The sequence below is a fragment of the Eleutherodactylus coqui genome, chromosome 5 (assembly GCF_035609145.1).
Source record: "Eleutherodactylus coqui strain aEleCoq1 chromosome 5, aEleCoq1.hap1, whole genome shotgun sequence".
NCBI lineage: Eukaryota > Metazoa > Chordata > Amphibia > Anura > Eleutherodactylidae > Eleutherodactylus > Eleutherodactylus coqui.
In genome coordinates this window covers 88,449,736-88,472,099 of record NC_089841.1, presented here as the reverse complement: position 1 = coordinate 88,472,099, position 22,364 = coordinate 88,449,736, and the positions used below count along the sequence as shown (strand labels likewise).

The following is a 22,364-nucleotide window of genomic DNA, read 5'->3' as shown; positions in this document are numbered from 1 at the left end:
TTTCTAAAAGTTTTCACTTATCAGCACATCACACTTGGAGTGGTGCGGTGCAGAAGTAGTCTTCCATCATGGAGTGCGAGCGAAGAACATTGTGAGCGTATGGAGGCTGCGATAACGTTAGCAACATAACAGAGTATCCGCAGTAACCTGAATGACCTACATAGATGGAGGAGGTACCCATTAGTAGATAGTCTGACATCATGTAAAGTATGCCCAACCTAAGGACGCAGACATGTACTAGTACAACACAGCTGCAAGAAAACTTTAGTGTAGTGGGCTTCGCTGGAGGAAAAAGCAAGCTAAGGTGTATGCCTCCAATTAAGATCTGCAACACGATAAGGGTCCATAGCAACTTGTGATTGTACTGCAGATTTAGGTTGCACGGGCCCTTAAAGGGGTTGTCCCGCGCCGAAACGGGGTTTGTTTTTTTTTTTAACCCCCCCCCCCCCCCGTTCGGCGCGAGACAACCCCGATGCAGGGGTTAAAAAAAAACAAACCGCTCAGCGCTTACCTGAATCCCGGCGGTCCGGCGTCTTCATACTTACCTGCTGAAGATGGCCGCCGGGGTCTGCTCCCTCCGTGGACCGCAGCTCTTCTGTGCGGTCCATTGCAGATTCCAGCCTCCTGATTGGCTGGAATCGGCACGTGACGGGGCGGAGCTACACGGAGTCGGCATTCTGCACGAGCGGCTCCATTGAAGAGAGCAGAAGACCCGGACTGCGCAAGCGCGGCTAATTTGGCCATCAGAGGGCGAAAATTAGTCGGCACCATGGAGACGAGGACGCAAGGAACGGAGCAGGTAAGTAAAAAACTTTTTATAACTTCTGTATGGCTCATAATTAATGCACAATGTACATTACAAAGTGCATTAATATGGCCATACAGAAGTGTATAGACCCACTTGCTGCCGCGGGACAACCCCTTTAAGTTTTGCTCCTTGAAGGGGCTGCCTAGTTGTAAACTATTAATGGCCTATTCTTCAGATAGGCCATCAATAGTAGATAAGCAGGGGTCTACCACCTAGGATGAATTGCTGATCAGCTGTTTGCTGGACCATTGAACTCATATACGCAGCTGATTCCAACAGGAAGCAGACAGCTCCATCCTCACTGTAGTGGCCAGGCTTGGTATTACATATGAAATTCCTGCTCATTTCAATGGGAACTTTGCCTGTTATACCAAGCCTCACCACTACAGTGAGAACAGAGCTGTCTGCTTCCTGTAGAAGTCAACTCAGTCTTTCACCCAGACAACAGCTGATCAGCAGAGGTCCTGAAAAAAGACCCTTGCTGATCTTCTATTGATGGCCTACATTATGAACAGGCCATTAATAATGTACAACGCCTTTAAGTCAAAAAAGTGTCTAGAGTCCTTGCCCAAGAATCCCATTATAAATTACTCGTACGCTGGTACAAAACACCACAGTGGTTGGCTGCATACAAGTTGGCGCCACATAGCAGATGTTGGAGGTGTGACGCCGAAGTGGGGTCCTACCTGCACTTATGGTGGTCCTGCAAGGGACTTGAGACCTTCTGGAGGGGAGTGAGCGAGGTGTTAGGACAAAGTTTTGTTTAATTTTGCACAACGCCGGAGAAGGTCTTCTTGTGGAGACCCTCCCAGGCGTTTCATCCACGGAGAGACAGGTTGGTGGCCCATCTGATAGATGCGGCCAAAGCCTTGATCCCGCTGTCTTGGAAGGCTGAAGCATCCCCCCTGCTTTCACACTGGAAAGAGAAGGTAGATTGGATCTACAATCTTGAAGAACTGGCGAGCTGGCAGAACACACATGACAAATTCATTATAACGTGGCATCCCTGGCGTGAGTTGAGGCTCCTAGACGTTTTCTCCCAATAGTAGGTGCAGTTACCACAACCCCCCCCCCACCCCACCCTCTTCTCCCCTTCCCCGCCTTCCCGCCCCCGTCTCCCGCTAAGTGTTGTAAAACAGGTTCATGTGGTCCTCCGGTCCCCAGGGGCCCGTATGGACCACTCGGGTAGTGGGAGCACATTGTTCTCTAGTTCCCTGAACTCTCGTTATTGTCTGTATTTAATGCTGTCATTCCAGAGCCAGGGTTACTGGGGTAAAAAGACTGCTGTATTATCTTCATCCCATCTGTGTTGATGCATTCCCATACCTTGTATGTTCAAAAAAAGCTAATAAAAATTGATTTAACAAAAAAAAAAAAAAAAAAAAGTGTCTAGAGGAGGGACAGGGGAGCATCAAAAATCAAAGCTCGTACACCAACAAGCTTAGAACTGCTGAATGCAAGTGTAGAAGAGGCATAAATAGTAAACAGCAATAAAAAAAAAAAAAAGTTAGAATAGATCTAGTCAAAGTCTTGTTCCTGGGATTTGTGAAGTGGTGATCTGTGTTAGGAGTGGAGGCATTTAAATGTTCTGCATGTGTCTACTACATGGAGACAAGTAGCCAATAAGTTACAAAGATAGGCATAGGAGATACCTGCCTACAGTCCATGCATGGAACAGGAATATACGGGTCCTGCTCCATATGTGTTGGCTTTATGTTACCTTCAGTGGAAACTTTTTTGGGCATCTTTCTTTACCTGCTAATGATGTGAAGCGCAATATATAGGCGATGACAGGAGATCTGTTCTGACATGCCAGCACAGCGCTGCAGTCCTGTACAGGGTAAGAGAAGGTGACCCGAGTGCAGGGCAGAAAGCGAAGCCCAATAAATGTAACTGGCGAGCTGACAAACAGCGACCGGCCAGCTCAGGATCGCTAGTCAATGTATTTTTATATTCAGCGTCACCTTCTCTATTCTCACTTTTTCCATAGCGTACTGAGAATATTGTAATAAAATGCTTATTTATTAGCCTTTATGTATTAAAAGCCTCTCGCAGCTCCTCAATATTACTACAATTCCTGTATTACCAAATCACACAGAGGTCCACAAAAGGTCTCCCAGGAAATCGGCTTTTCCGGTTCTCAAAATGCAAGTGGGATGGAAATTATAAGCGCGATCGTTTCACAATCCGGGTATATTTCCATCTCCCTGCAGCACCCCCACAGGGCAAACAAAGCATGACATGCTACAAATTATCACCGCTTGTGATTGCTATGGCCATGTTGGGTATTGCAGAGTGAGAAACACTCTTTGGAGCCAACCTCCACCTTCGCAATAGCGGGAGACTCCAGATGCTGAGCGCCCTTTTATCTCAGATGGTGCTTGAAGAGGATTCTTACAAGAAGGACGCCTAGAAAACATCTGAGGGCCCTTTTACATGGAACGATTAGCATTTAAAAAAAAAATAAAAAATTGCTGGATCATACGAATCTGTACAAAGACAAGCCTCACCAGCAGAAGTAGACAGCTCTGTACATTGGGCAGTGGTCCAGGTTGGAACTGCAGGCTGAGTCCCATTCAGTTCAATAGGACTCTACATAGTGGTCCAGGCTGGTTCTGCAGGCTTGAGTTCCATTCACTTTAATAGGACTCCGGTCGCTCCCCTACTTGCTGTTTTGCAGCAGGAAGTGGACAGCTCCTTTCATTACACAGTGTTCCAGGTTGCTACTATTGAAGTAAATGTGACTCCGCCTCTACTACCAACCTGGACCATTATGTAGAGTCCTGTTGAAGTGAATGGGACTCAGCCTGCAGTACCAACCTGGACCACTGTGTAAAGGATGGAGCTGTCCGCTTCCTGACAAAAAAACAAAAACAAAAAAAAACGCAAGAAGTGGAGCAACCCTTTAAGCAGCATAAAGACAGTTGGCCAACTGGAGGGTTTTAAGCTACAACTACATAAAAGAGGACACAGTAATATTAAGCTCTACTATAAGCTGCCATTTCTGACCGTGAGCTTGCAGGACGGCCTGAGGCTGAGCAAGATGCTGCTCTTGTCATATAAACCCAGAACAAACTGTCAAGTTACATCTTGGTCTGTCCGTGCAAGATAAGGATGGCAAGATATTGTGTATCTGCAGCCACATGCCACAATACACGCGCCCCCCTACTCCTGAGGGAGGGGGTGGGGAGGGGGGAGAGAACAGTGGGGCGCTTCTATTAAAAAAAAAAAAAAAAAAGATACTCTGATACTCTCAAATATGCAAAATATTGGATTCCAGACTTACAGCAAAAAGGAGGTGAAATCATTGCGGCCATTAAGCGACTGCCAACAACACTAATGGTGACTGCTTCATTTTCCACCATGGCTGGATCTGGAAATAAACTCTGTACATATTTTACTACTGAAGCGCTATCATCTCCAGCCCAGAACAACAAATTGAAAGCACATTGGACTCGGCTTTTCTCCCTGTGAATTTTACAGGACGCCCCTCCGTTCCCCTGGTAAGAATATTGCCCCGCTCTTCGTTCGGCCCATTCTGTCTGGCATTGGGTCAATTCTGTCTGGCATGCTGTCATCTCGCCAACAGACATACGAGGAAAAAAAAAAAAAAGCACATGTATATAAAAAAACCCTAAAATCGTACTTGCCAACTTAAACAGCAGTCTCCTCAGGCGATTGAATAATGAAAGGCACATGTACTCGCTTGCACGAATCTGACAGATGAGAATTTCTTAAACTCAGCTAAACTGTTGCACAATCCCGGCGTCGGGCGGGGGAGATCGGCAACGTTCCCTCGCCATTGTACATACTAAATGTAGCACCCATATGCAAGAGGGAGGAAAGAAATGCACTTTGTGCTGGAGGAGCAGACGGTCTTCTTGCTGACTGATTTGATAAACCCTTTCCATGGAGGTTAATCCTATAGGCTTAACGTTTATGGGAGACAGTTGCTGAGAGCTGTATACGCCCTCCTGCGGACGGGTGCTGCCATCTATATGAACCCGGATTAGTTCCAGCAGCCTGGTTTTAGTGGTTGAGCCCCATCACATATCCTAAAGACCAGTACAGGTAATAATATAAAGACACACTGGACAGAAGTGCTAGAAGCAATGACCTCGCTTATCTAAGCGGGCAGAAATAAGCTGTATGGTTGCCCAAGACTATTTAAAAAAAAAAAAAAAAAAAAAGTGACTTAAAGCTGCAGTCTGATTGGCTATTCTGGACAGCTAGATCCTGAGAAGGAAGGGCTCGCAGTTCTTATGTAGCACAAAGTCCACTTTATCTCATTTTCCCCTGCACAGTGGCGCCCCCAGGCAATAGGCTGTTTAGGGAGTTGCAGGGTTTACTGAAGTGCTGCTGTGCAAAAACAGTTAAAGGCGCCGTAGACCCTTCATTCTGAGATCAGTGAGGGACCCCGTTATTGACCATAATGTGGTGGCATAGCCTACCAATATGCCAACAGTTTATAAGATACCCCTTTACAGGGTTGTACCAGGTTTGCAAGTTATGTCCTATCCACAGAATAGGGTATAGCCTGCTGATCAGTGGGGTCTCACCGCTGAGACCACCACCGATGGACAACAGCATCCCAAGTCTTCCCCCCCCCCCCCCCCCCCCCCCCCCCCCCCCCCCCCCCCCCCCCCCCAGCAGTGACTGCAGAATGCAGGGAGCACAGGCGGATATTGTGCTTGCCAACATGTGATTTTGCTGCAGATGCGAGGCGTTTTTTTTTTTTAAATAACCGATCCTCATCTCTGCTTCATATTTTTCACGTGTTTAAGTTTGTGTTGTATTTCACTTTTTTTTTTGCGCACAAAAAAGACACACAAGGCCAAAGTGATGCCATTTTTGTCACAACCCAAAGAAAATAGGGTGCCCATAAAGTGAATAAGGATGTCAATGCGTATTCAGAGGCTTCATAGGGTCAGCTTTATTCCATCCACAGATACAGACCAAAATAAGCCAATTCCTATAACAAGAGCGAATGCAGATCACCTTTTCTCCCAGTGCAGAAATGTGCAAGAACGGAGTTATAGATAAACCAGCAAGGACCACCGCCGTTCCGTCCAATGACGGGATAGCGAAGGCAGCCAGTTATTACATGAATATCACGTATAAAGGAAATGTTATACGTTTCTTCTATACAAATTATGGAATTTTGTAGGTCATTTCCCGTTTTAGATCTCGGACGTCACCGCGTACAGTAACTTTGATGTTCGGAGGATGTTTTAAAGTTTCCCATGGAAAATTCAATGAAAAGACTAGGATCGGGTCCAGGAAATTAAAAGTGCGCACTGTGATCCTTCTTGTTAATTTACAGACGGGGTGAAGAAAAAAAAATGGTTGTTTCAAGCAAAAACGGGAATTTTTCTTACCGATAATTCCCTTTCTTGAAGGCATCATGACAGCCTACAACAGGTGAGCAACCTTCTGGTGTATGCTGTCATGATGTCGGAGGGAAAAGATGATAAAGAGATAGAATCCTAGAATAGTAGGGTTGGAAGGGACCTCCAGGGTTATCAGGTCCAACCCCCTGCTCTGTGCAGGATCACTAAATCATCCCAGACAGATATTGGTCCAACCCTAAAAAATCTCAACCATAGGGAAGTCCAAGGCCTCATAAAAGAAAGTAGGGGCCTATAGGACAAAAAGGGGAGGGCATATCGGCTTCAGATGACATCAGAATACTGCTGTACATGGAAATAACCAAATGCACTGCCGAAGAGGGCAGCAGTAATGCTTCAGTTCGCTGTAGGAGAACGTTCTCCAGAACCCTGAGGACAGATCTTCGAGCATTGCAAGTACTGCAGCTCGTTCCCATACAGTCAGTGCATACACAAGAGGCACTTGCTGCCATATACCGTAAGCTCTACAGACTGTATAGTATAAGGACTTACAGTTTGGATCTACGCTTACGAAGCCTCCAGTGTGGCCGACCACAATGTACTGAATGGTGAGGTCAACACACCATAGGTTTTACATCAGCAAAAACCACAACACGAAGGGGAGAAAATACAGTAGAAAGTCCAAAATTATGAAATCTACAGAACACCAAAACGGAAAAAAAGTCCTAAATATATCAAGCTCATGGGGTAACAATTGGGAACATACAGTGTGCCGGGGATGGAGAAGGAATTTGGGTTCACTATAATCAGTCTCACGAAGAGGATGTAGCTGATAGCAGCAGTATTGGTTGTATCAGTCCGCCATTTGTGGTTGGGGATTGGCCACCAGTCCTCTCCTCTGGTCAGTCACATGACCAGCACCAGTCACCTTACTTGGATTCATTTGACTCGTTGGCAACTTTTTATCTTACACAATCTTTTTTTCCTTGACATTTTGCAGTATTGTAGAGACATGAAAGATACCTACAACTATCCCACATCATCAAGTTGGTTGTGGTCCAATTCCTGGTTCACCCACTGATCAGCTGACTTAGTTTCTTGCTAAAAACAGTGCCTTGTCACTGCAATAGTCCTGTTTAAGTGAATGGGACCAGGCACAGTTGCTACCAAATGTTAAAGGGGTTGTCCCGCGCCGAAACGGGTTTTTTTTTTTTTTTTTCAATAGCCCCCCCCCCCGTTCGGCGCGAGACAAACCTGATGCAGGGGTTTAAAAAAAAACAAACCGGATAGTACTTACCCGAATCCCCGCGCTCCGGTGACTTCTTACTTACCTTGCGAAGATGGCCGACGGGATCTTCACCCACGGTGGACCGCAGGTCTTCTCCCATGGTGCACCGTGGGCTCTGTGCGTTCCATTGCCGATTCCAGCCTCCTGATTGGCTGGAATCGGCACACGTGACGGGGCGGAGCTACGAGGAGCAGCTCTCCGGCACGAGCGGCCCCATTCAGGAGGGAGAAGACCGGACTGCGCAAGCGTGTCTAATCGGGCGATTAGACGCTGAAATTAGACGGCTCCATGGAGACGAGGACGCTAGCAACGGAGCAGGTAAGTGAATAACTTCTGTATGGCTCATAATTAATGCACGATGTATATTACAAAGTGCATTAATATGGCCATACAGAAGTGCTGAACCCCACTTGCTTTCGCGGGACAACCCCTTTAAGTGCTGATGGTGATGGGAGTCGGATCCTAATGATCGTGACATTACAGCCAACCTTAGGATAAGCCAACAGAGTCTAGAAAATCCCTTTAAATGAGGCAAAGTCTCAATACGAGGCAATCTGTGGACAAGAGACATCTTGTCTTTCCCTAAAAAGGAAAAACCCCGGTACCCAGCAGAATGCAGCATCCGGATGGGCTTCACCCTAACAGACATTATGGACTTGGGATACCTGAGATGCCTGGACATCAAGTTCACAAGTATGCAACTAGTCTGCACCCCCTTACTGCTCTCCAACCAGTGCGGTGACCTCTCCAGATCTGCCGGCAGCACCTGTCTGCATGAATGATGCCCCAGCACTCCCACACCCAAGCTCAGGAAAACCTAGAAGTTCATGATCCCAAGTTGCCAGTAAAAGAGGGAAAAAAAAAAAATGAAAAAGCTGCAAACATGTATTCAGAAGAGGCCAAAACGGCACCTTTCCATGTGCCACGCGGATCGCGCTCTCCGGCCAGGTTAGTGCATTCCTGTTTGGCACCATCATGTTAACAGGTCTCGGAGGAGAACTACCTTGGCGTCATCCTCGCACAGACACGTATATGAAACCCGATTCAGTTGGGCAACGAACAATCATAATTCTGAGGACTGCTAAGCTGGGCAGCTGTAACGTAGGGGACATACGTCTGGACTGATGGAGTGCGGCCAGTGGATTCCGAAAGATCACAGCTCGGATCTGCTAGGGTCATTAAATAAAACCTAGCCAAAAAGTTTCAAAAAAAGAACGTCGCCGGCCAAGTATAAATGGCTGGAGGAGCGAGGCTTGCTCTGCAAATCCTGCCTTTTAAAAGGAAAGTGCGGTATAATGTGGTTTGCACACCGTTATCTGGCAGCGGCGCTCATCATGACCTTACAAGTGGGAGCTGTAAATCAGGGGTCCGTACAGAGGAACTGAAGACTTCTTTCCTCTGTAGCCATCTGGTTTTGGAACGTGCCAGCAGTTAAACCATACGAGTCTGGGACGTCATGATAGGAGTTGTAGTTCTGCAACAGCCGGAGGGGACAGAGGACTATATAGATTCCTTACTAATGGCCTGATCATATTGCACTCCTCAAGGTAGGAGCAACCTCGTGCCTTACAGCTAATTAGCACCCTGTAAAGAGAAGTTAGCACCGCCAGCTAAGTGTGACTGATACAAAAGGCAGTGAGAGCAGACAATAGGCAGTATACTCTCAGGCAAGTACAAGCATGTCTAGTCAAGTACAAGGGACTAGTCCGTAAGCCGCCGCAGAGAGCGGAGTAGACGACACTACTTGTTCCAGACATGACAAGAAGTTCTAGTGTGCCTTCCGTGACAAGACGAGGGGAATAAGACGTCTTCATTATAGCAGGAGAGGCAACCAATTTACATATCCCTGGGGAGAAGCAACTGCCAAGTGTTTGCCGGAGACAACATTCTTGGGGAGCAGGTTTAATTGGAAGAAAGAAGTTGAATCGTAGTTGGAAAAGACGACATCTGTGAAGTCCCCCACCCCCCCTCGTAATCAGGACTCTTTAATGGCCACTTTATTAGAGACGCCAGCCCTTTCACGTTTGGAGCTTCCCTGTATGGAAACTAGACCCACAACTCTGCATGGCCACAAGGGAGCGAGTTTTCCGTGGGTCACTTTCAGGGTGAATCCACATTAGAATGAGCAGTTTGCAATGGTGCCAAGGCCAGCCAGGTATTAAAAAACTGCAGTATGGAGTATACAGAGAATGGCGCGATTGCATTTACAGGATCCCCTTTTGCTGGATCTTTCTCCTCGCACAACTCGTCACCGATAGGGGTCAGAGTAGGAGGTCAAGAATCGTTTTGATGAACAGGCAGTGCACGGTCAAACGGTAGGCGAATTACGACACTGGTGCTCCAACTAAAAAGAAGTGTCCAAACATACAAGCGGTCATTCCATAGCGTGGATGGGATGTAACAGCGGAAGACCAGTTTACGGGCCACTGTCAAATGAAGCAAAGGCACAAAGCGCTAGTGGGCAAAGAGCGCAAAAATTGGATGGATTGGCCAGAATTTGGTACAAGCAGCTCTCCTATCTGCATGGGCCAATATTCCTGCAGTACGATTTCAACACCTTGTGGAATCCGTGCCACCAGGAATTGCTGACCAAGAACATCCAAACATGCTACTAGATGGGCGTCTCTAATAATGTGTAGTTTAGTGTGTGTACTGAAGAGCGGTGGTCTCAAAAGGGGCCTTATGCACTGGCCTAGTGGGACCCACTCATGGATAACAATGGCAGACTAAAGGCCACATTAGTACATTAGATTTTAGTCTTTCGAAGCGGTCAACAACAGCGAAGCAGGAAACGGATGTGTATTGGGGCGGCTCAGGGATGGTGTATCGAAATACCACATCCTTGTGGTCCCTGAAAGATAAGCCGCCACCAAAGCTGTTTGGCCATGGCTTACCTCCCTAAACACATGAACATTGGGCCAAGCTAATGAGTATGAGTGCCGTAAAACAGTGACCGGAGTGTGCCTTTACACTGGCAGATCTTCTGCCTGGAATGAGCCTCAATGGCCTTTTTTTTTGCAAGCCTAATGGGGCTCCTTCAGCTCCATTTACACCGAGCAAATAGCACTACTGCGCCCAAACTATGGCAAAAACTAAAGAAAGACCGAATTACAGTGGCGGATCATTTTTCTAGTCACGGACACAACATAGAATTTATGAAAGTAACCATATTAAAAGGTAATTTCAAGTCTCAGCGTCACAGAAGAATTTGTGAACACAACTCTATAACCATCCTGGGTACTCTCAAAAAAGGGAATGAACCTCAGAGGGGCCTTTTTGCATCAGTGGAGAATATGAGAAATCTGGAGCAGAGATAACACACTGGCCTGGTGACCCCCTAACACCAATTTTGAGGCCATAAAACTTTCACAGCCCTCATCAGTGGACATCATGTAACATCATGTATTTTTGTTAGCTATTAAAAAGTATATCTACAAGATTACTTGCTTTCTCTTACTGATAACACCACTATGCAAACTACGGCAAGCACATCAAGCGGTGCTTCATGGGTCCATAATATATATACACTCAGCATGGTGAAGCACAGGATCTGTCCATGTGGCATTCCCATATCCATGGCCCTGTATACTACATATTGTGAACCTAGCCTGAGAAATAGATGACTGCGCGGTATATTTGCACATTTTCATATATGTAAACCGTAATGCAGATCTCTAGACACATCTGAGGTCCATATAATGCCATTCATTGCATAAAGACTGTAGAAAATGAGGGCTAATAGGATTTAGCGATGACTGATCTCTACAAATTGGTGCACATAACCTTCCACCGGTGCTGACGTAGATAAGATAATACATCATGCTTCAATTACGGATCGGTGTCAGCACTTTCTTATATACAGCACATTAGCATTCATTTCTACCGTAACGCCTATAATTTGCACGAGTCCTGGAGACTCCGAGGAGGAATGACTCAGATCTTTTCTAAACAAGTCCTATAGATTGACACTATGGATTCCAGCCAAAACCAGGCGAACATATGTGATTGATTCCTTGACCACCTGTACTACCGCCATCTGGTTTGGCTTTACATGGAGGTCAATCTAGAAGTCCCTGCTCTGGAGAATGACGATTGTGGTTGGAATATTCCTGCAGCAGAAGAACCAACATAACACGATGTATTTTCCAGCCAGCCATGGTCAATCATTCTCTATTGGTTACGGTTTAGCCATATAATCTTCTTAAGGAGGACCTGTCAGCCGAATTACATTTGGAAAGGCTTTGTATTGTAGTTCCCAACAGAGGGTCCCCTCCAAGAAGGCACCGCTTCCCAAAGCCATCCCAGTAACTATCAGGATTTAGCAAAAATTAAACCTCCTTAGCAAAAAAAAAAAAAAAATCTTAAGGCAATTCCTAAACTTCCCATCGACCCAGAACAATAACCACTTTATGTTCCAAGTAACATTTTGGCCTGGAGGAGGAGATATGGTCTTAAATGTGCAACGAGGAGAAGGTCAACGCTCTCCAGATATAGTAACTAATAAGCAATTTCTCACGGGATGACAACGCTTACGGTAGGCATCTCAGGTCACAGTCTACGGTATAATAATACACCGATGAAGGTCCAGGAACGGAGCCGGTCACAGCGTGACTGCATTCTCCTCCAAATTAAGTCTCCTTTCTTAGGCCTGAAGACTTTTGTTAATATTTCAGTATTTATAGTGACTATAATAAACGTCTTTCATCTCTTGGGTTGTGGAATTTGGATCCTGTTCAAACTGGCATCATGGGTGCTGTTTTAGAGGGGCTATTAACAGGTCCCGTAAATTCCATCCGCTTGGAACCGGTCCATGAGGTTTGCTTTAAAGGGGTTTCCCATACATTTTTGAACAGCTTTGAATGGTCTAAAACAACAAAAAGGCATAATACACACCTTGTTAGTTCCGATCCGCTCCCATGCCGATGCTTGCCCCGCCGATCTTCAGTCACCAGTGGTGTTGACATGGCATGTGACTGCTGCAGCCAATCCCCGGCCGTTGAGGTGACCCAAGTGGCGTTGACATACCATCGCTAGTCGGTTATTGGCTGCGGGGGGGGGGGCATGTTACATCTCTGTAGTCTGGTAAGGAAAGACTAGCTAGGGACCAGGGAAGCAGTCACATAGAATCGGTAGAATAATCATTACAGGGGTTTTCTAAAACTTTACTATAGGCGACCTACACTGAGGATGGGTGATCAATCGTTGATCGTGGCGATCAGCTGTTTGCTGGCAGTGAGGCTGGTCTGGTTGGCAATTGCCGGCACAGCTCCCATTGAATTCCATGATCAAGCAAGAACGTTCGTAAGAATGACTGTTTGTCTGACCACTGTCCATGTAAAGCTGCATCACCATCACACACAAAAAAAAAAAAAAAAATATCGCTATACTCATCAGTATATCCTCTGTGTAAACAGTGGATGTGCTGCCAACAATGACAAAACTGTATGGGGACCAACAAGTGTATGTAGGATCCATCATCCATTCTGACTTGGCCGGTGGGGAGGCCAGTTAAAGGAGTGCCAATCTCGCTGATCAATGCTCACCATCAGGTGGTGTAAGGCTAGGGTTACACAGCGACAAGTGTCACATGCAATGTTGCGTCTACTGAGTGTCAATGGTGTCGCGTTGCAACACAGCAGGACGCGACCATCGCTGAAAATCTAACTTTCGGCACAGTTTGCGACTTTTTCCTCACAACGAACAAAGTTTCATGCGTGTGCGACTTGGGTTTTACTGCAATTTCTTTCCTTTTGGTTTTCCTGCTGTGGAGTGACTTGTGTAAGCCTATAAGGACCTTTTTAAAGGTCCTTTCACAAGGCAAAAAAAAAAAAAATTATAGTGGGCACGTAACCATCGGTTATCCGGAGCCTGCCAGCGTTGACAGGGCTGTTTCACTTTATTAGTGACAGCCATAAAAAGGGTGAAAACATTACAAGAAGTGTTATATAAAAGATTACAAGAGCGGTTTTAACCCCCCCCCCCCCCCCCAGAAGCAGGGCAGCGGTGATCCATGGACTGTGGCTGTCCTGCATGGCAGAGGCCCCATAGAAGTCTATGGGATGTGCGCAAATACGTAAAGGGATGCATAAAACTGTGCAAAACCTCTGAAAAAAAAAAAAAAAAAAGGAAAAAAAAAACATCTGAACCTCATTAGGCTAAAAGCCCTTTAATCCACAGAAAGTGTGAGAGTGCGAGCGTGTTCTCCCTGCGTGCACAAAGTACAGTACTACATGCAGACTCGTGCGCAAATGTTTCTCATCCAATCTCATTTATGTGCAAATATGTTGCGCTGCGGCAAGCGGTTTTGCGCATATGCTCCAGTGAAGAAGCCCTCGGCAAGGCCGGGCCGCAGCAGCGTCAGACAGACAACCGGACACTTCACTACAATGATAAAGGGCCGATGTGCACAGAATTAAACCCGTTCATCAGGCTTGGTGAGATGGGCTAATGCTGGACAACAGGTTTCCAGAAAGGCGACCCCTCTGCAGTGGTACAAACGACTTCCCGGGAGGAATTTTTCCCAAATATCTTGCAAATGTACTCAATCCAGAAAGCTAAAAAGCAGAAAGCAGCAGATTGAGCTACAGAGCAGCAGCTGGCAGTGGAAGCGGCCTTGCATCATTGTGCGAGCGGCTCATCCATTTCCTGAGTGTCTGCAGCAGGATCGCACCGGCTCAGACAGGCTCGCTCCAGAGTCAGATTACCCTGCAGCTTACACTGTGGGAGCCGGCGGGGGACAATGCCTGCAGAGCAGTGCATGCTGGGAGACCAAGTACTGTTCTTTATGTAGACCGCACAGCGCTGAGCACAAGTCACAACTACTACACTCATTAGTAAAAAAAAAAAAATCAGCAGGTTGCACTTTTAATTTTGCTAAAGTGCTGGATTGTAATTACCAGTTCCAGCCAAGGACAGCACCCCACACTTGTCCGTTGTCATCCCTCAGATGGGAGGGAGCAGGCAAGGGCTGGACAGGGCTGGACAGGACACATCACATTGCAAGACTTGCACAAAAATACGACCTGCTGCCATTTCTTTCGATCTCGCATCACTGCGAATGACTACAACAAGCGAGTTCTCTGTGTTTCACGGTCACACATAACTCGCACGTCCTCAGCCGTGTAACTACAGCCTAACCCCTCCAAAGCACCAACACTCATCGGCAGGAGGATACGCCATCACTACTCCAAAACCACCCGCAGTCACCTTACATAAGGGCAGTGCTGACACTTGTAGTACCACACAGCTGCTGCTCATTGCAAGTCATATAACACATACAGTACAATCCAATAGGGTATGTGTATATATATATCTATCCCCCCATTGGAACTTGTTATTGTACATACTTGTCTTATCTAGGGCTGTGATGCGCCTCTGTCATTCCTCCTGGAAACGTATGAATAAATTGACACACAGGTTTTATCCGTTGGAAGTGTGTCCCTGCACAGTCCATTGCTGTACAATCAGTGCTAGACTGTTTAGGGACACACCCCTTTGGGAATGGTAACGCCTAGATGTCAATTTATTCATAAGCTCCCAGGAGGAATAACAGAGGAATGGTACAATATAAGAGTTCCAAGATACTCCAGAACTTTTATTTCATGGATCACGTCGAGAGGCGATGGATGATCTGTACCATGGACAGCAAGCCTTTATTTCAGTACTTCCATGCAGCAGTTACACACGTCTGCTTCCTGTATATCGGCCTAACAACTGGTTCTCGGCCCCTGGCATCTTCTCAAAGGCCAATTCATATTCATCTGCTTCCCATGTAATAACTGCACTGAAATACAGGTTCCCTGCCCATACTTAAGGAGCCTTCCAAGACTTAGATATGGTTAACCTACCAGCATATAACTTTCTGAAGGAAGCTCTGAACCCTCTTGGGACATCACATCCACTGGTCTTTGAGCAAAAATCGGTCCCATTTACATGAATGGGACTCAGCTGCAATACCAGGCACAGCCACTACAAAGTGTGCAGCACTCTTCCCAATGTACAATGAAGAGGCTGCAGCACCAAGCAGCTAGGAATCCAACCTTTCACAAATCTGCTATTGATGAACTATCCTAAGGATAGGCCATCCACCTCGAAGTCTCCGAAAGCACCTTTATGTGCGTAATGGGTAGATATTCCTTTAGATTGTAACAGGGCCAATCAAGACCACACAGGACGTTGGTCAGCAAGATAGAACACCGAGAACTAATCACTGCAACCCCAAATGCCAATGTCATGGGGCGTGCAATAACCGGACTGCAATAGGCACAATTCCCAATTGATTGCAATGCATTTCAGCATCGACAATCATCAGTGGATTCTAACCTGTACCTCTCCAATGCTCAAAGTTGGCCAGTTATGAACATCCTGTGAAAAGGCCATCACCAGTAGATCAGTGGCGATTTGCTGCCTGAAAACTCCAGCAACTGTCCTTTTACTGGGCTGATGCACTCATGTACTGAGCTGATTTCTGAAGGAAGCAGACAGCTCCATTCCCACTGCAAAGGTCAAGATTAGTTATTACAGCCCCAGTTCCCATTCAACTCAATGCCTGAAATACCAAGCCTGGTGACTGCAGTAGAAATGGAGCGGTCTGCTTCCCAGAGAAATCAGCTCCCCACCTGAGAGCAGCAGCCCAGCAAACAGAAGATCAACGGGGGTCCTGAGCAGCAGACCTCTGCCAATCTGCTAATGATGGTCTATCCTAAAAGATTCTCCACCAGCAGCTGGACAACCCCTTTAAACTATTACTCCCAGCATGCTCTGACAGCTAATAAGTCACAGCCTGGCAAAAACCTATATACGCAGCGAGTTCGAAAACGCTCTGCCTTTAGGTTGTTGGCTCCGATAAACTTGGATAACCTATTCTGATAACATCGCCAGAAGGGCTGGGACTCACATCTGCTTCTATTTACATGGCGTGTCAGCAGCTCCTCATTTTAATGATGAAATAGAACGCTGGTCTTTAATTAACATGCTTATATTAAAAAATATTATAAAATTGTAGGGAAAAAAAACAAAAAAACTGAGAAATTGCAACATTTCAGTAAAGACGCCAAAGAAGACTTTGAGGAATATTTGTGAAGGGTAAGAAAAAAAAAAGCAATGGCCAATGTGTCACCTGGCAGAGCGAGGTGCCGGGGACATTAGTTCAATGGATGCCCGGCCAAGGAGTACATGATGCAACCGGTGGTTCTCTCGCTCTTGTTGACTTAAAGGCTCCCGTGATCTTCCAAGAAGCAAGTCATTACCCTAACCAAACATCTCGGCAATAAGACACTACTAACGTGCCAAGTATGATATCATAGTCTGTGCAGAGATTACTGGAGATTAAGTGTCAGAAATCAAACCTCATCACGCCATGTAAAGTATAGGTGAGCGGCGCAGGTTAGAATGCAGTTCGGGCAATTAAAAGGGATCAATCATTAGCGGTTGAGAAAATATTTACTGGGCGACTTGCAAGCAGAATCAATCTACAAGTACGTCTTGATTACAGTACATAGAAAGCATACGGATTACGAGAACGAGCAATTTAACGCCTGTCCCATCGGCTCTTATCCCCATTAACGCCTGTTAAGGGCTCATCTGTGATTTGGCAGCGCAAGTATTCAGCGTGTAAAAGGTGGATAGCGCTTCATTACAGGCAACTTACACAGCAGCGGGAGGGATCTGGGCCATGTTATAATTTAACAGCTTGGGATCATGCCACGTGGGCACTTACGAGGGTCTGGTGTGTGCGGCGAAGCATAGACGTGGGTTATATATCGCCGTGAATCACAAAGACGACCACCGAGAAGTGTTCTTAGCACACTGCGATACATCCCAAAGAAATACCTGTGCCATACAGATGCCACCTCCCATACAAGAAAAACTCGTTGGCATGACCTTGCATACGATGCAGACAACACATTGGATTTAACCACAGAAATAGCATGTGAATGACGGCCATTCTCAGACTCACCCCCAGCAGGTAGAGCGCGCCCGAGATATTACAGCTGCCCACCTCTATAGAGGAATGCCTGCCTGTTCAAATGGGCCTTGTTTTAAACTAAGTGACTCCAACAAGTAGTAGATTCTTTCCCACTTGCCCCGTCGGGTCTTGTGTTTACATGGGATGACAGTCGACCATAATGGCTCTTTTAAGCAATCACTTGGATAACTTGCAAAAATACCTTAATGCATATGGATTTCTTTACACTGTGTAGAAGACATAAGTGAGATCTCAGGAAAACCACCCTTTCCATATGGCCACATATATGGTGGCACTGAAGGGCCCAGCCCACACATGGTCCTTCCAAGTCACCATTTATATGAATGCCTGGCATGTAACACTACATTTTCCCTCAAGTGTGACCCATGGCGATCACCTGAGCAGCAGGTTAGCTTCAGGGTAAGAAGGGCTTAGCATGGTGAGACAGTCCCTTTAAGCAATAAGGAGGAGGCTGGATCACCCTTCTGTTAAATCAGGGCAGCATATGCCAAAGCAAAACAAGTCTGCACAGAGCCTTAACGATGACCAGTCAGCGCTCCGACATGTCGGTGTTAAGTCACTACCGGCATGTCCCATAATAGTTATAAGTATTGTCCTGCCATTACATTACCAGCTGGGTATTACCAATTTAGGGGGCGGGCTCAATAGCCTGATACTGTCCAATCAGTGCAGATTATGTAAGGACACACCCCTCCGACAAGGAGGATTGTAGCACCCTGTTGTCAATTGAGTAAGATTTCTGGAAGGAACAACACAGAGCTACAAGAAAAGATGCTCCAAAAGTGGTTACATCATAAGAAGGCAGATATTTACTAAACAGACATTAGAAGTGACGATGGGTCCTCTCTGAGCAAAGCAGCTTGCACGGACCCTATGGCCACACGCAGTCCCATGATGCTGGTGTTCGGTGTGTCCACGAATCACCTCCATCCGCTCTAGAAGCAATGTTTCTATGGGCGAGTTCACACGCCGCAGGATTTCAGCAACGGAACGCGAGCCGGGATTCTGCAACAATGTACAGTCCAATATAAGTGTTAAACTAGATTGAGTCAAAGTGGAGAATATCTGCAGCAGAAGGTAGAAACGCAGCAGATTTGCAGCCCTAGAGCATGCTCTGCCACGGAAAAGCCATGGCTTTGCACCACAACGATCACACCCTTGGGCCCCCATATATTTGGGTCCGTGTGAGGTCTGTGTTAATCCACAGACACACACCCCATTATAGGGCTACGGGGGCATGCACTTTGACATTTTTTTCACACGGACCAATACTTTGTGTTTTAAAAACACACAAAAACTCATTGCATGTCCTATTCTTGCCTAGACCGCAGAAGAGAGCTAGGACAAGTTAATGCATGTCAATGCACATGGCCTTACCACTTTAGGGCTTGCTCACATCAGCACCCTGGGGGTAGAGGTTCCGTTTTTTTTTCCTATTTGGTAAAGCAAGAAAACGGCACCCATTGGCTAAAAGGATTTGTTTCTGATCAAACCAAACGGCCCTGTTCACTATAATGGTTTGGTTTCCGGCCAGCTTCCGTATATTACAGGACAAAGCACTATAGTGGCCCATTTTTGAGCTTAGTTCAGTGACAGACGTTCCTAATGGAATCTCCAATGCAGATGTGAGCAGACCCTTACTTGGGCAAAAAAAAATTAAAAAAAAAAATTGAGATATATATCTATCTATCTATCTCGATACTCTTTTAAAAACACACAACTATAATAGTCTTTTCTCTTTACATGCACAACCACCACCAAGAATCAATCCCAACACAAACTTTACACAGTTGTATCTAAACCAAGGTAGCCCTTTGCTTCCGGCAGTGGCTGTATCCAAACACCACAGGTAAGCAAAAATTTAAAAAAATCCTAAAAACTATCTAAAAGAAAAAAAAATGGTGTAACAGGGACATTGCAACAGACTTGAACTAGTGCAGCTCTGATATATTCCAGGCCAGTAGATGGCACTTGCATCTCAAAAAGCAACTTCACTGCATTCCTTTTTCTGGCCACATTGTATATGATTTATAAGCATACAGAATAGGTGAATAATAATGCAAAGATATATATTTAAAAAAAAAAAAAACTAATATAAAGTGAAGAAACTACACCCTGCAGCACCACATCTGCTAGAATTCATTATCTGATGCAATTCTGACAGCCAGGGACTGTAGCAAAAGGCAAGAATTGTGTAGCCATCACAGCAAGAACCAATAAGAGAACACTAAAGACAACAAACATCAATGGCAACACAATAAATAAAACATGATACAATGTAACAAACAGTCCTAATAGCAAAACGCTACAGGAGGAAGAAAAAAAAAAGAATCTAAAGTTAGAAAGGAATTCACAAATATTTAGATCTCCTGCAAACAAACATGGCAGATACTTGTAGCGTGGAACTGGAAAGTTTAATCATGTAAGCCGTGCATTCTATAAGGGCCGGCCCTCAGATGGATCCCTGATCATGCAGAGAACAGTTCTCGGCACCCTAAATGGTGCATGCAGATCTGGGTGCTAAAATAAGGCCCTATAGGGTTTAATAGTGAGCCCCTTCAAGTCGCAGGTGATGGACTGACTACAAACCCAAAGCACTTCCATGCAATCCGCTCTGGTACACATCTAGTCCTCGCCTATTGTCCTCCACACAAAGCAGATCGACGCACAGCACAGGAAAGAGGAAGAAAAATCAATAGTCAATGACAGGAACCGGGCTCCTTTGTGCACAAGCTGCAAATTCCAAACCTTCACAGTCAACTTGGACTCAAGAACGCCTAGAACAATGAAGGCAGCAGCATGGCTCCCAGGAAAGGCTGCAGAGGACCCAGATAAAGCGATGGAAGCAAGCAAGCATTTGCAGGAGGGGCTGATGGTAAACGCACAGACCCCAGGCCTGCAAGAGTCCTGTGACAAGTTATTAGTGGCATTCTCCGCTTGCACTTAGTCACACTCCTGCAACGGATACATTTCACCGTGTTTGTAAACACTTGCTACAAATTGTATCAACTTGATGGCCGGTTACCCAACAGTAACCAGTCAGCGATGGCAGCGCAGAACTGCAGCAATCAGCAATGCAACCTGTAGGGAACTACAAGCACCAGCATGCAGCACTATTCTGACTGACACAGGGTAACAAAGAAGGAGGTAATATAAATAATGCCGAAATTCCATCGCAGCTCAATACCAGGAGCGATAAAACAAAATATCAGCCAATGGCTAAAAAAAAAAAAAAAAACAAGAAAAAAAAAAAAAAGTTCTACAAATCCTTCTCATAAGTCAAACTCATACTGCAACCACAAATAGTGATATTAACCCTTCTAGTGCACCTATAGGCAGATGCAAGCTAGCAATAAAAAGTTGGCATTAAAAAAAAAAAAGTGCAACATTAACCCTTCCGTTTCCAGTTTGCATTGATATAGATACACTAATAAGACAGTGCAATATGAATACGAGCTAGTAATAGAAGGGTTAAGTCTTGCACTTTTTCCTAGTTTGCAACCATATAGATGCACGGAGAACTCAAAAAGTGCAAGATTAACCCTTCTGTTTCTAGCTTGCGTTCATACAGATGCAGTGCAATCAGAATACAATCTAGTAATAGGAAGGTTTTCATCTTGCACTTTTGGAGTTTTTTCAGTGCATCTCTATGGATGCAAACTAGCAATGGAAGGGTTAAGATAGATGGGCCAATAACCCAAGAAGTACACTACGGATGCAAACTAGCAACAGAGGTGTCAGTCTTGCACTTTTTGGGCTTCTAGTGCAGCTATATGAATGCAAACTAGTAAAAAGAAGGATTAATAGCAGTATGGATGCAGCAACAACTCAAAAAGTGCAATACGGATGCAAAGTAGCAACATAAAAAAGGGTAAATATGGCGCTTCTGGGGTTAGTAGTGCATCTATATGGATGCAAAGTAGCAACTGAGGAGTTAATTTTGCACTTTTGGGGGGTTTTAGTGCATTGATTCAAAAGCAAACTAGCACTGGAAGGGTTAACCGTGCACTTTTTGGGGCCTCTACAGCTACTTTCAGTGCCATTTGTGCATCACCCCCGTAAGGCCGCAGCACCGTGACAGCTCCGCAGGCAGGACAGACATTGGGGAAGTAGGGGGTCTGCATTCAGCACTTCTCACCCTGTGCTTCTGCCCCCGCCTCTCCGCGGGCGGCTCCGGGGGCCACGGGCAGGGGTCTCGGTGGCCGCGGTTTAGGGGTGGGAGGACTGATCTTCTTCCGCCCGATATACTCCACGTAGGTGCCCGGGAAGTCGCCCCTCTCCCCCGTGTTCTCGTTGAAGCCGTTGAGCCAGCCGATCTGCTCCGGTCTGGCCTCGTTGCCCTCTCCACAGCCCAGGGCCAGCAGGGACCCCCTGTTGACGGTGAGGACGTCCCCCACCCGCAGCTCCATGTCCTCTTCCCTCTCCTTTTTGTACGGGAACAGGGCCCGGTACTGATATCCCTCCGCGCTCATGATGCTGCCGCTGCGGGGTCTGTGCACAAGAAGCCACAAGCGGAGTGTTCTGTGAGGTGAGGAGCCGGCTCGGCGCTCACACGGTGCCCGGGGACTGCCTGGAGTCGGAAGCGCCGGAGCTGGCTCTCATTTCTCTGTCTTCCTCCCTCTTCTCAGTCTTCCTTCCTTCCTCGACGCCTCAGACACACACAGGAGCCGCTCACAGCGCTGGGCGAGGGAGACGCAGGCAGCTGGGTGGGCGGGGTGGACAGATGCTGTCAGTAAGCACAGCGCGCATGCGCCGCACCTCGTCCTTCTTTACACATCTGTCATTCAAGAGTTCTAAAGCGGACGCCTGATTGGTTGGATGTATAGTTGACGTCACGGGAGAGGCGGGGTGCGGGAGCCATTTTTTTAATGGGCAGGAGGCTTGTTGCCATGTGCGTGAGGGTTTACCAGGGAAGATTTCGTCGCTTTGCTG

The 22,364-nt window shown here is 46.3% G+C and overlaps 1 protein-coding gene across 1 annotated transcript in view; it reads right to left on the bottom strand.

The window, feature by feature from the left end:
* Nucleotides 1-22,124, bottom strand: part of PIK3R1 (phosphoinositide-3-kinase regulatory subunit 1) — a 46,336-nt gene extending 24,212 nt beyond the window's left edge. Inside the window, exon 1 of the mRNA XM_066602819.1 lies at nt 21,571-22,124. Coding sequence (XP_066458916.1) covers nt 21,571-21,904 — 334 coding nt within the window. The 5' untranslated portion in view covers nt 21,905-22,124. The remainder of the gene's footprint in view (nt 1-21,570) is intronic.
* Nucleotides 22,125-22,364: the final 240 nt, after the last annotated feature.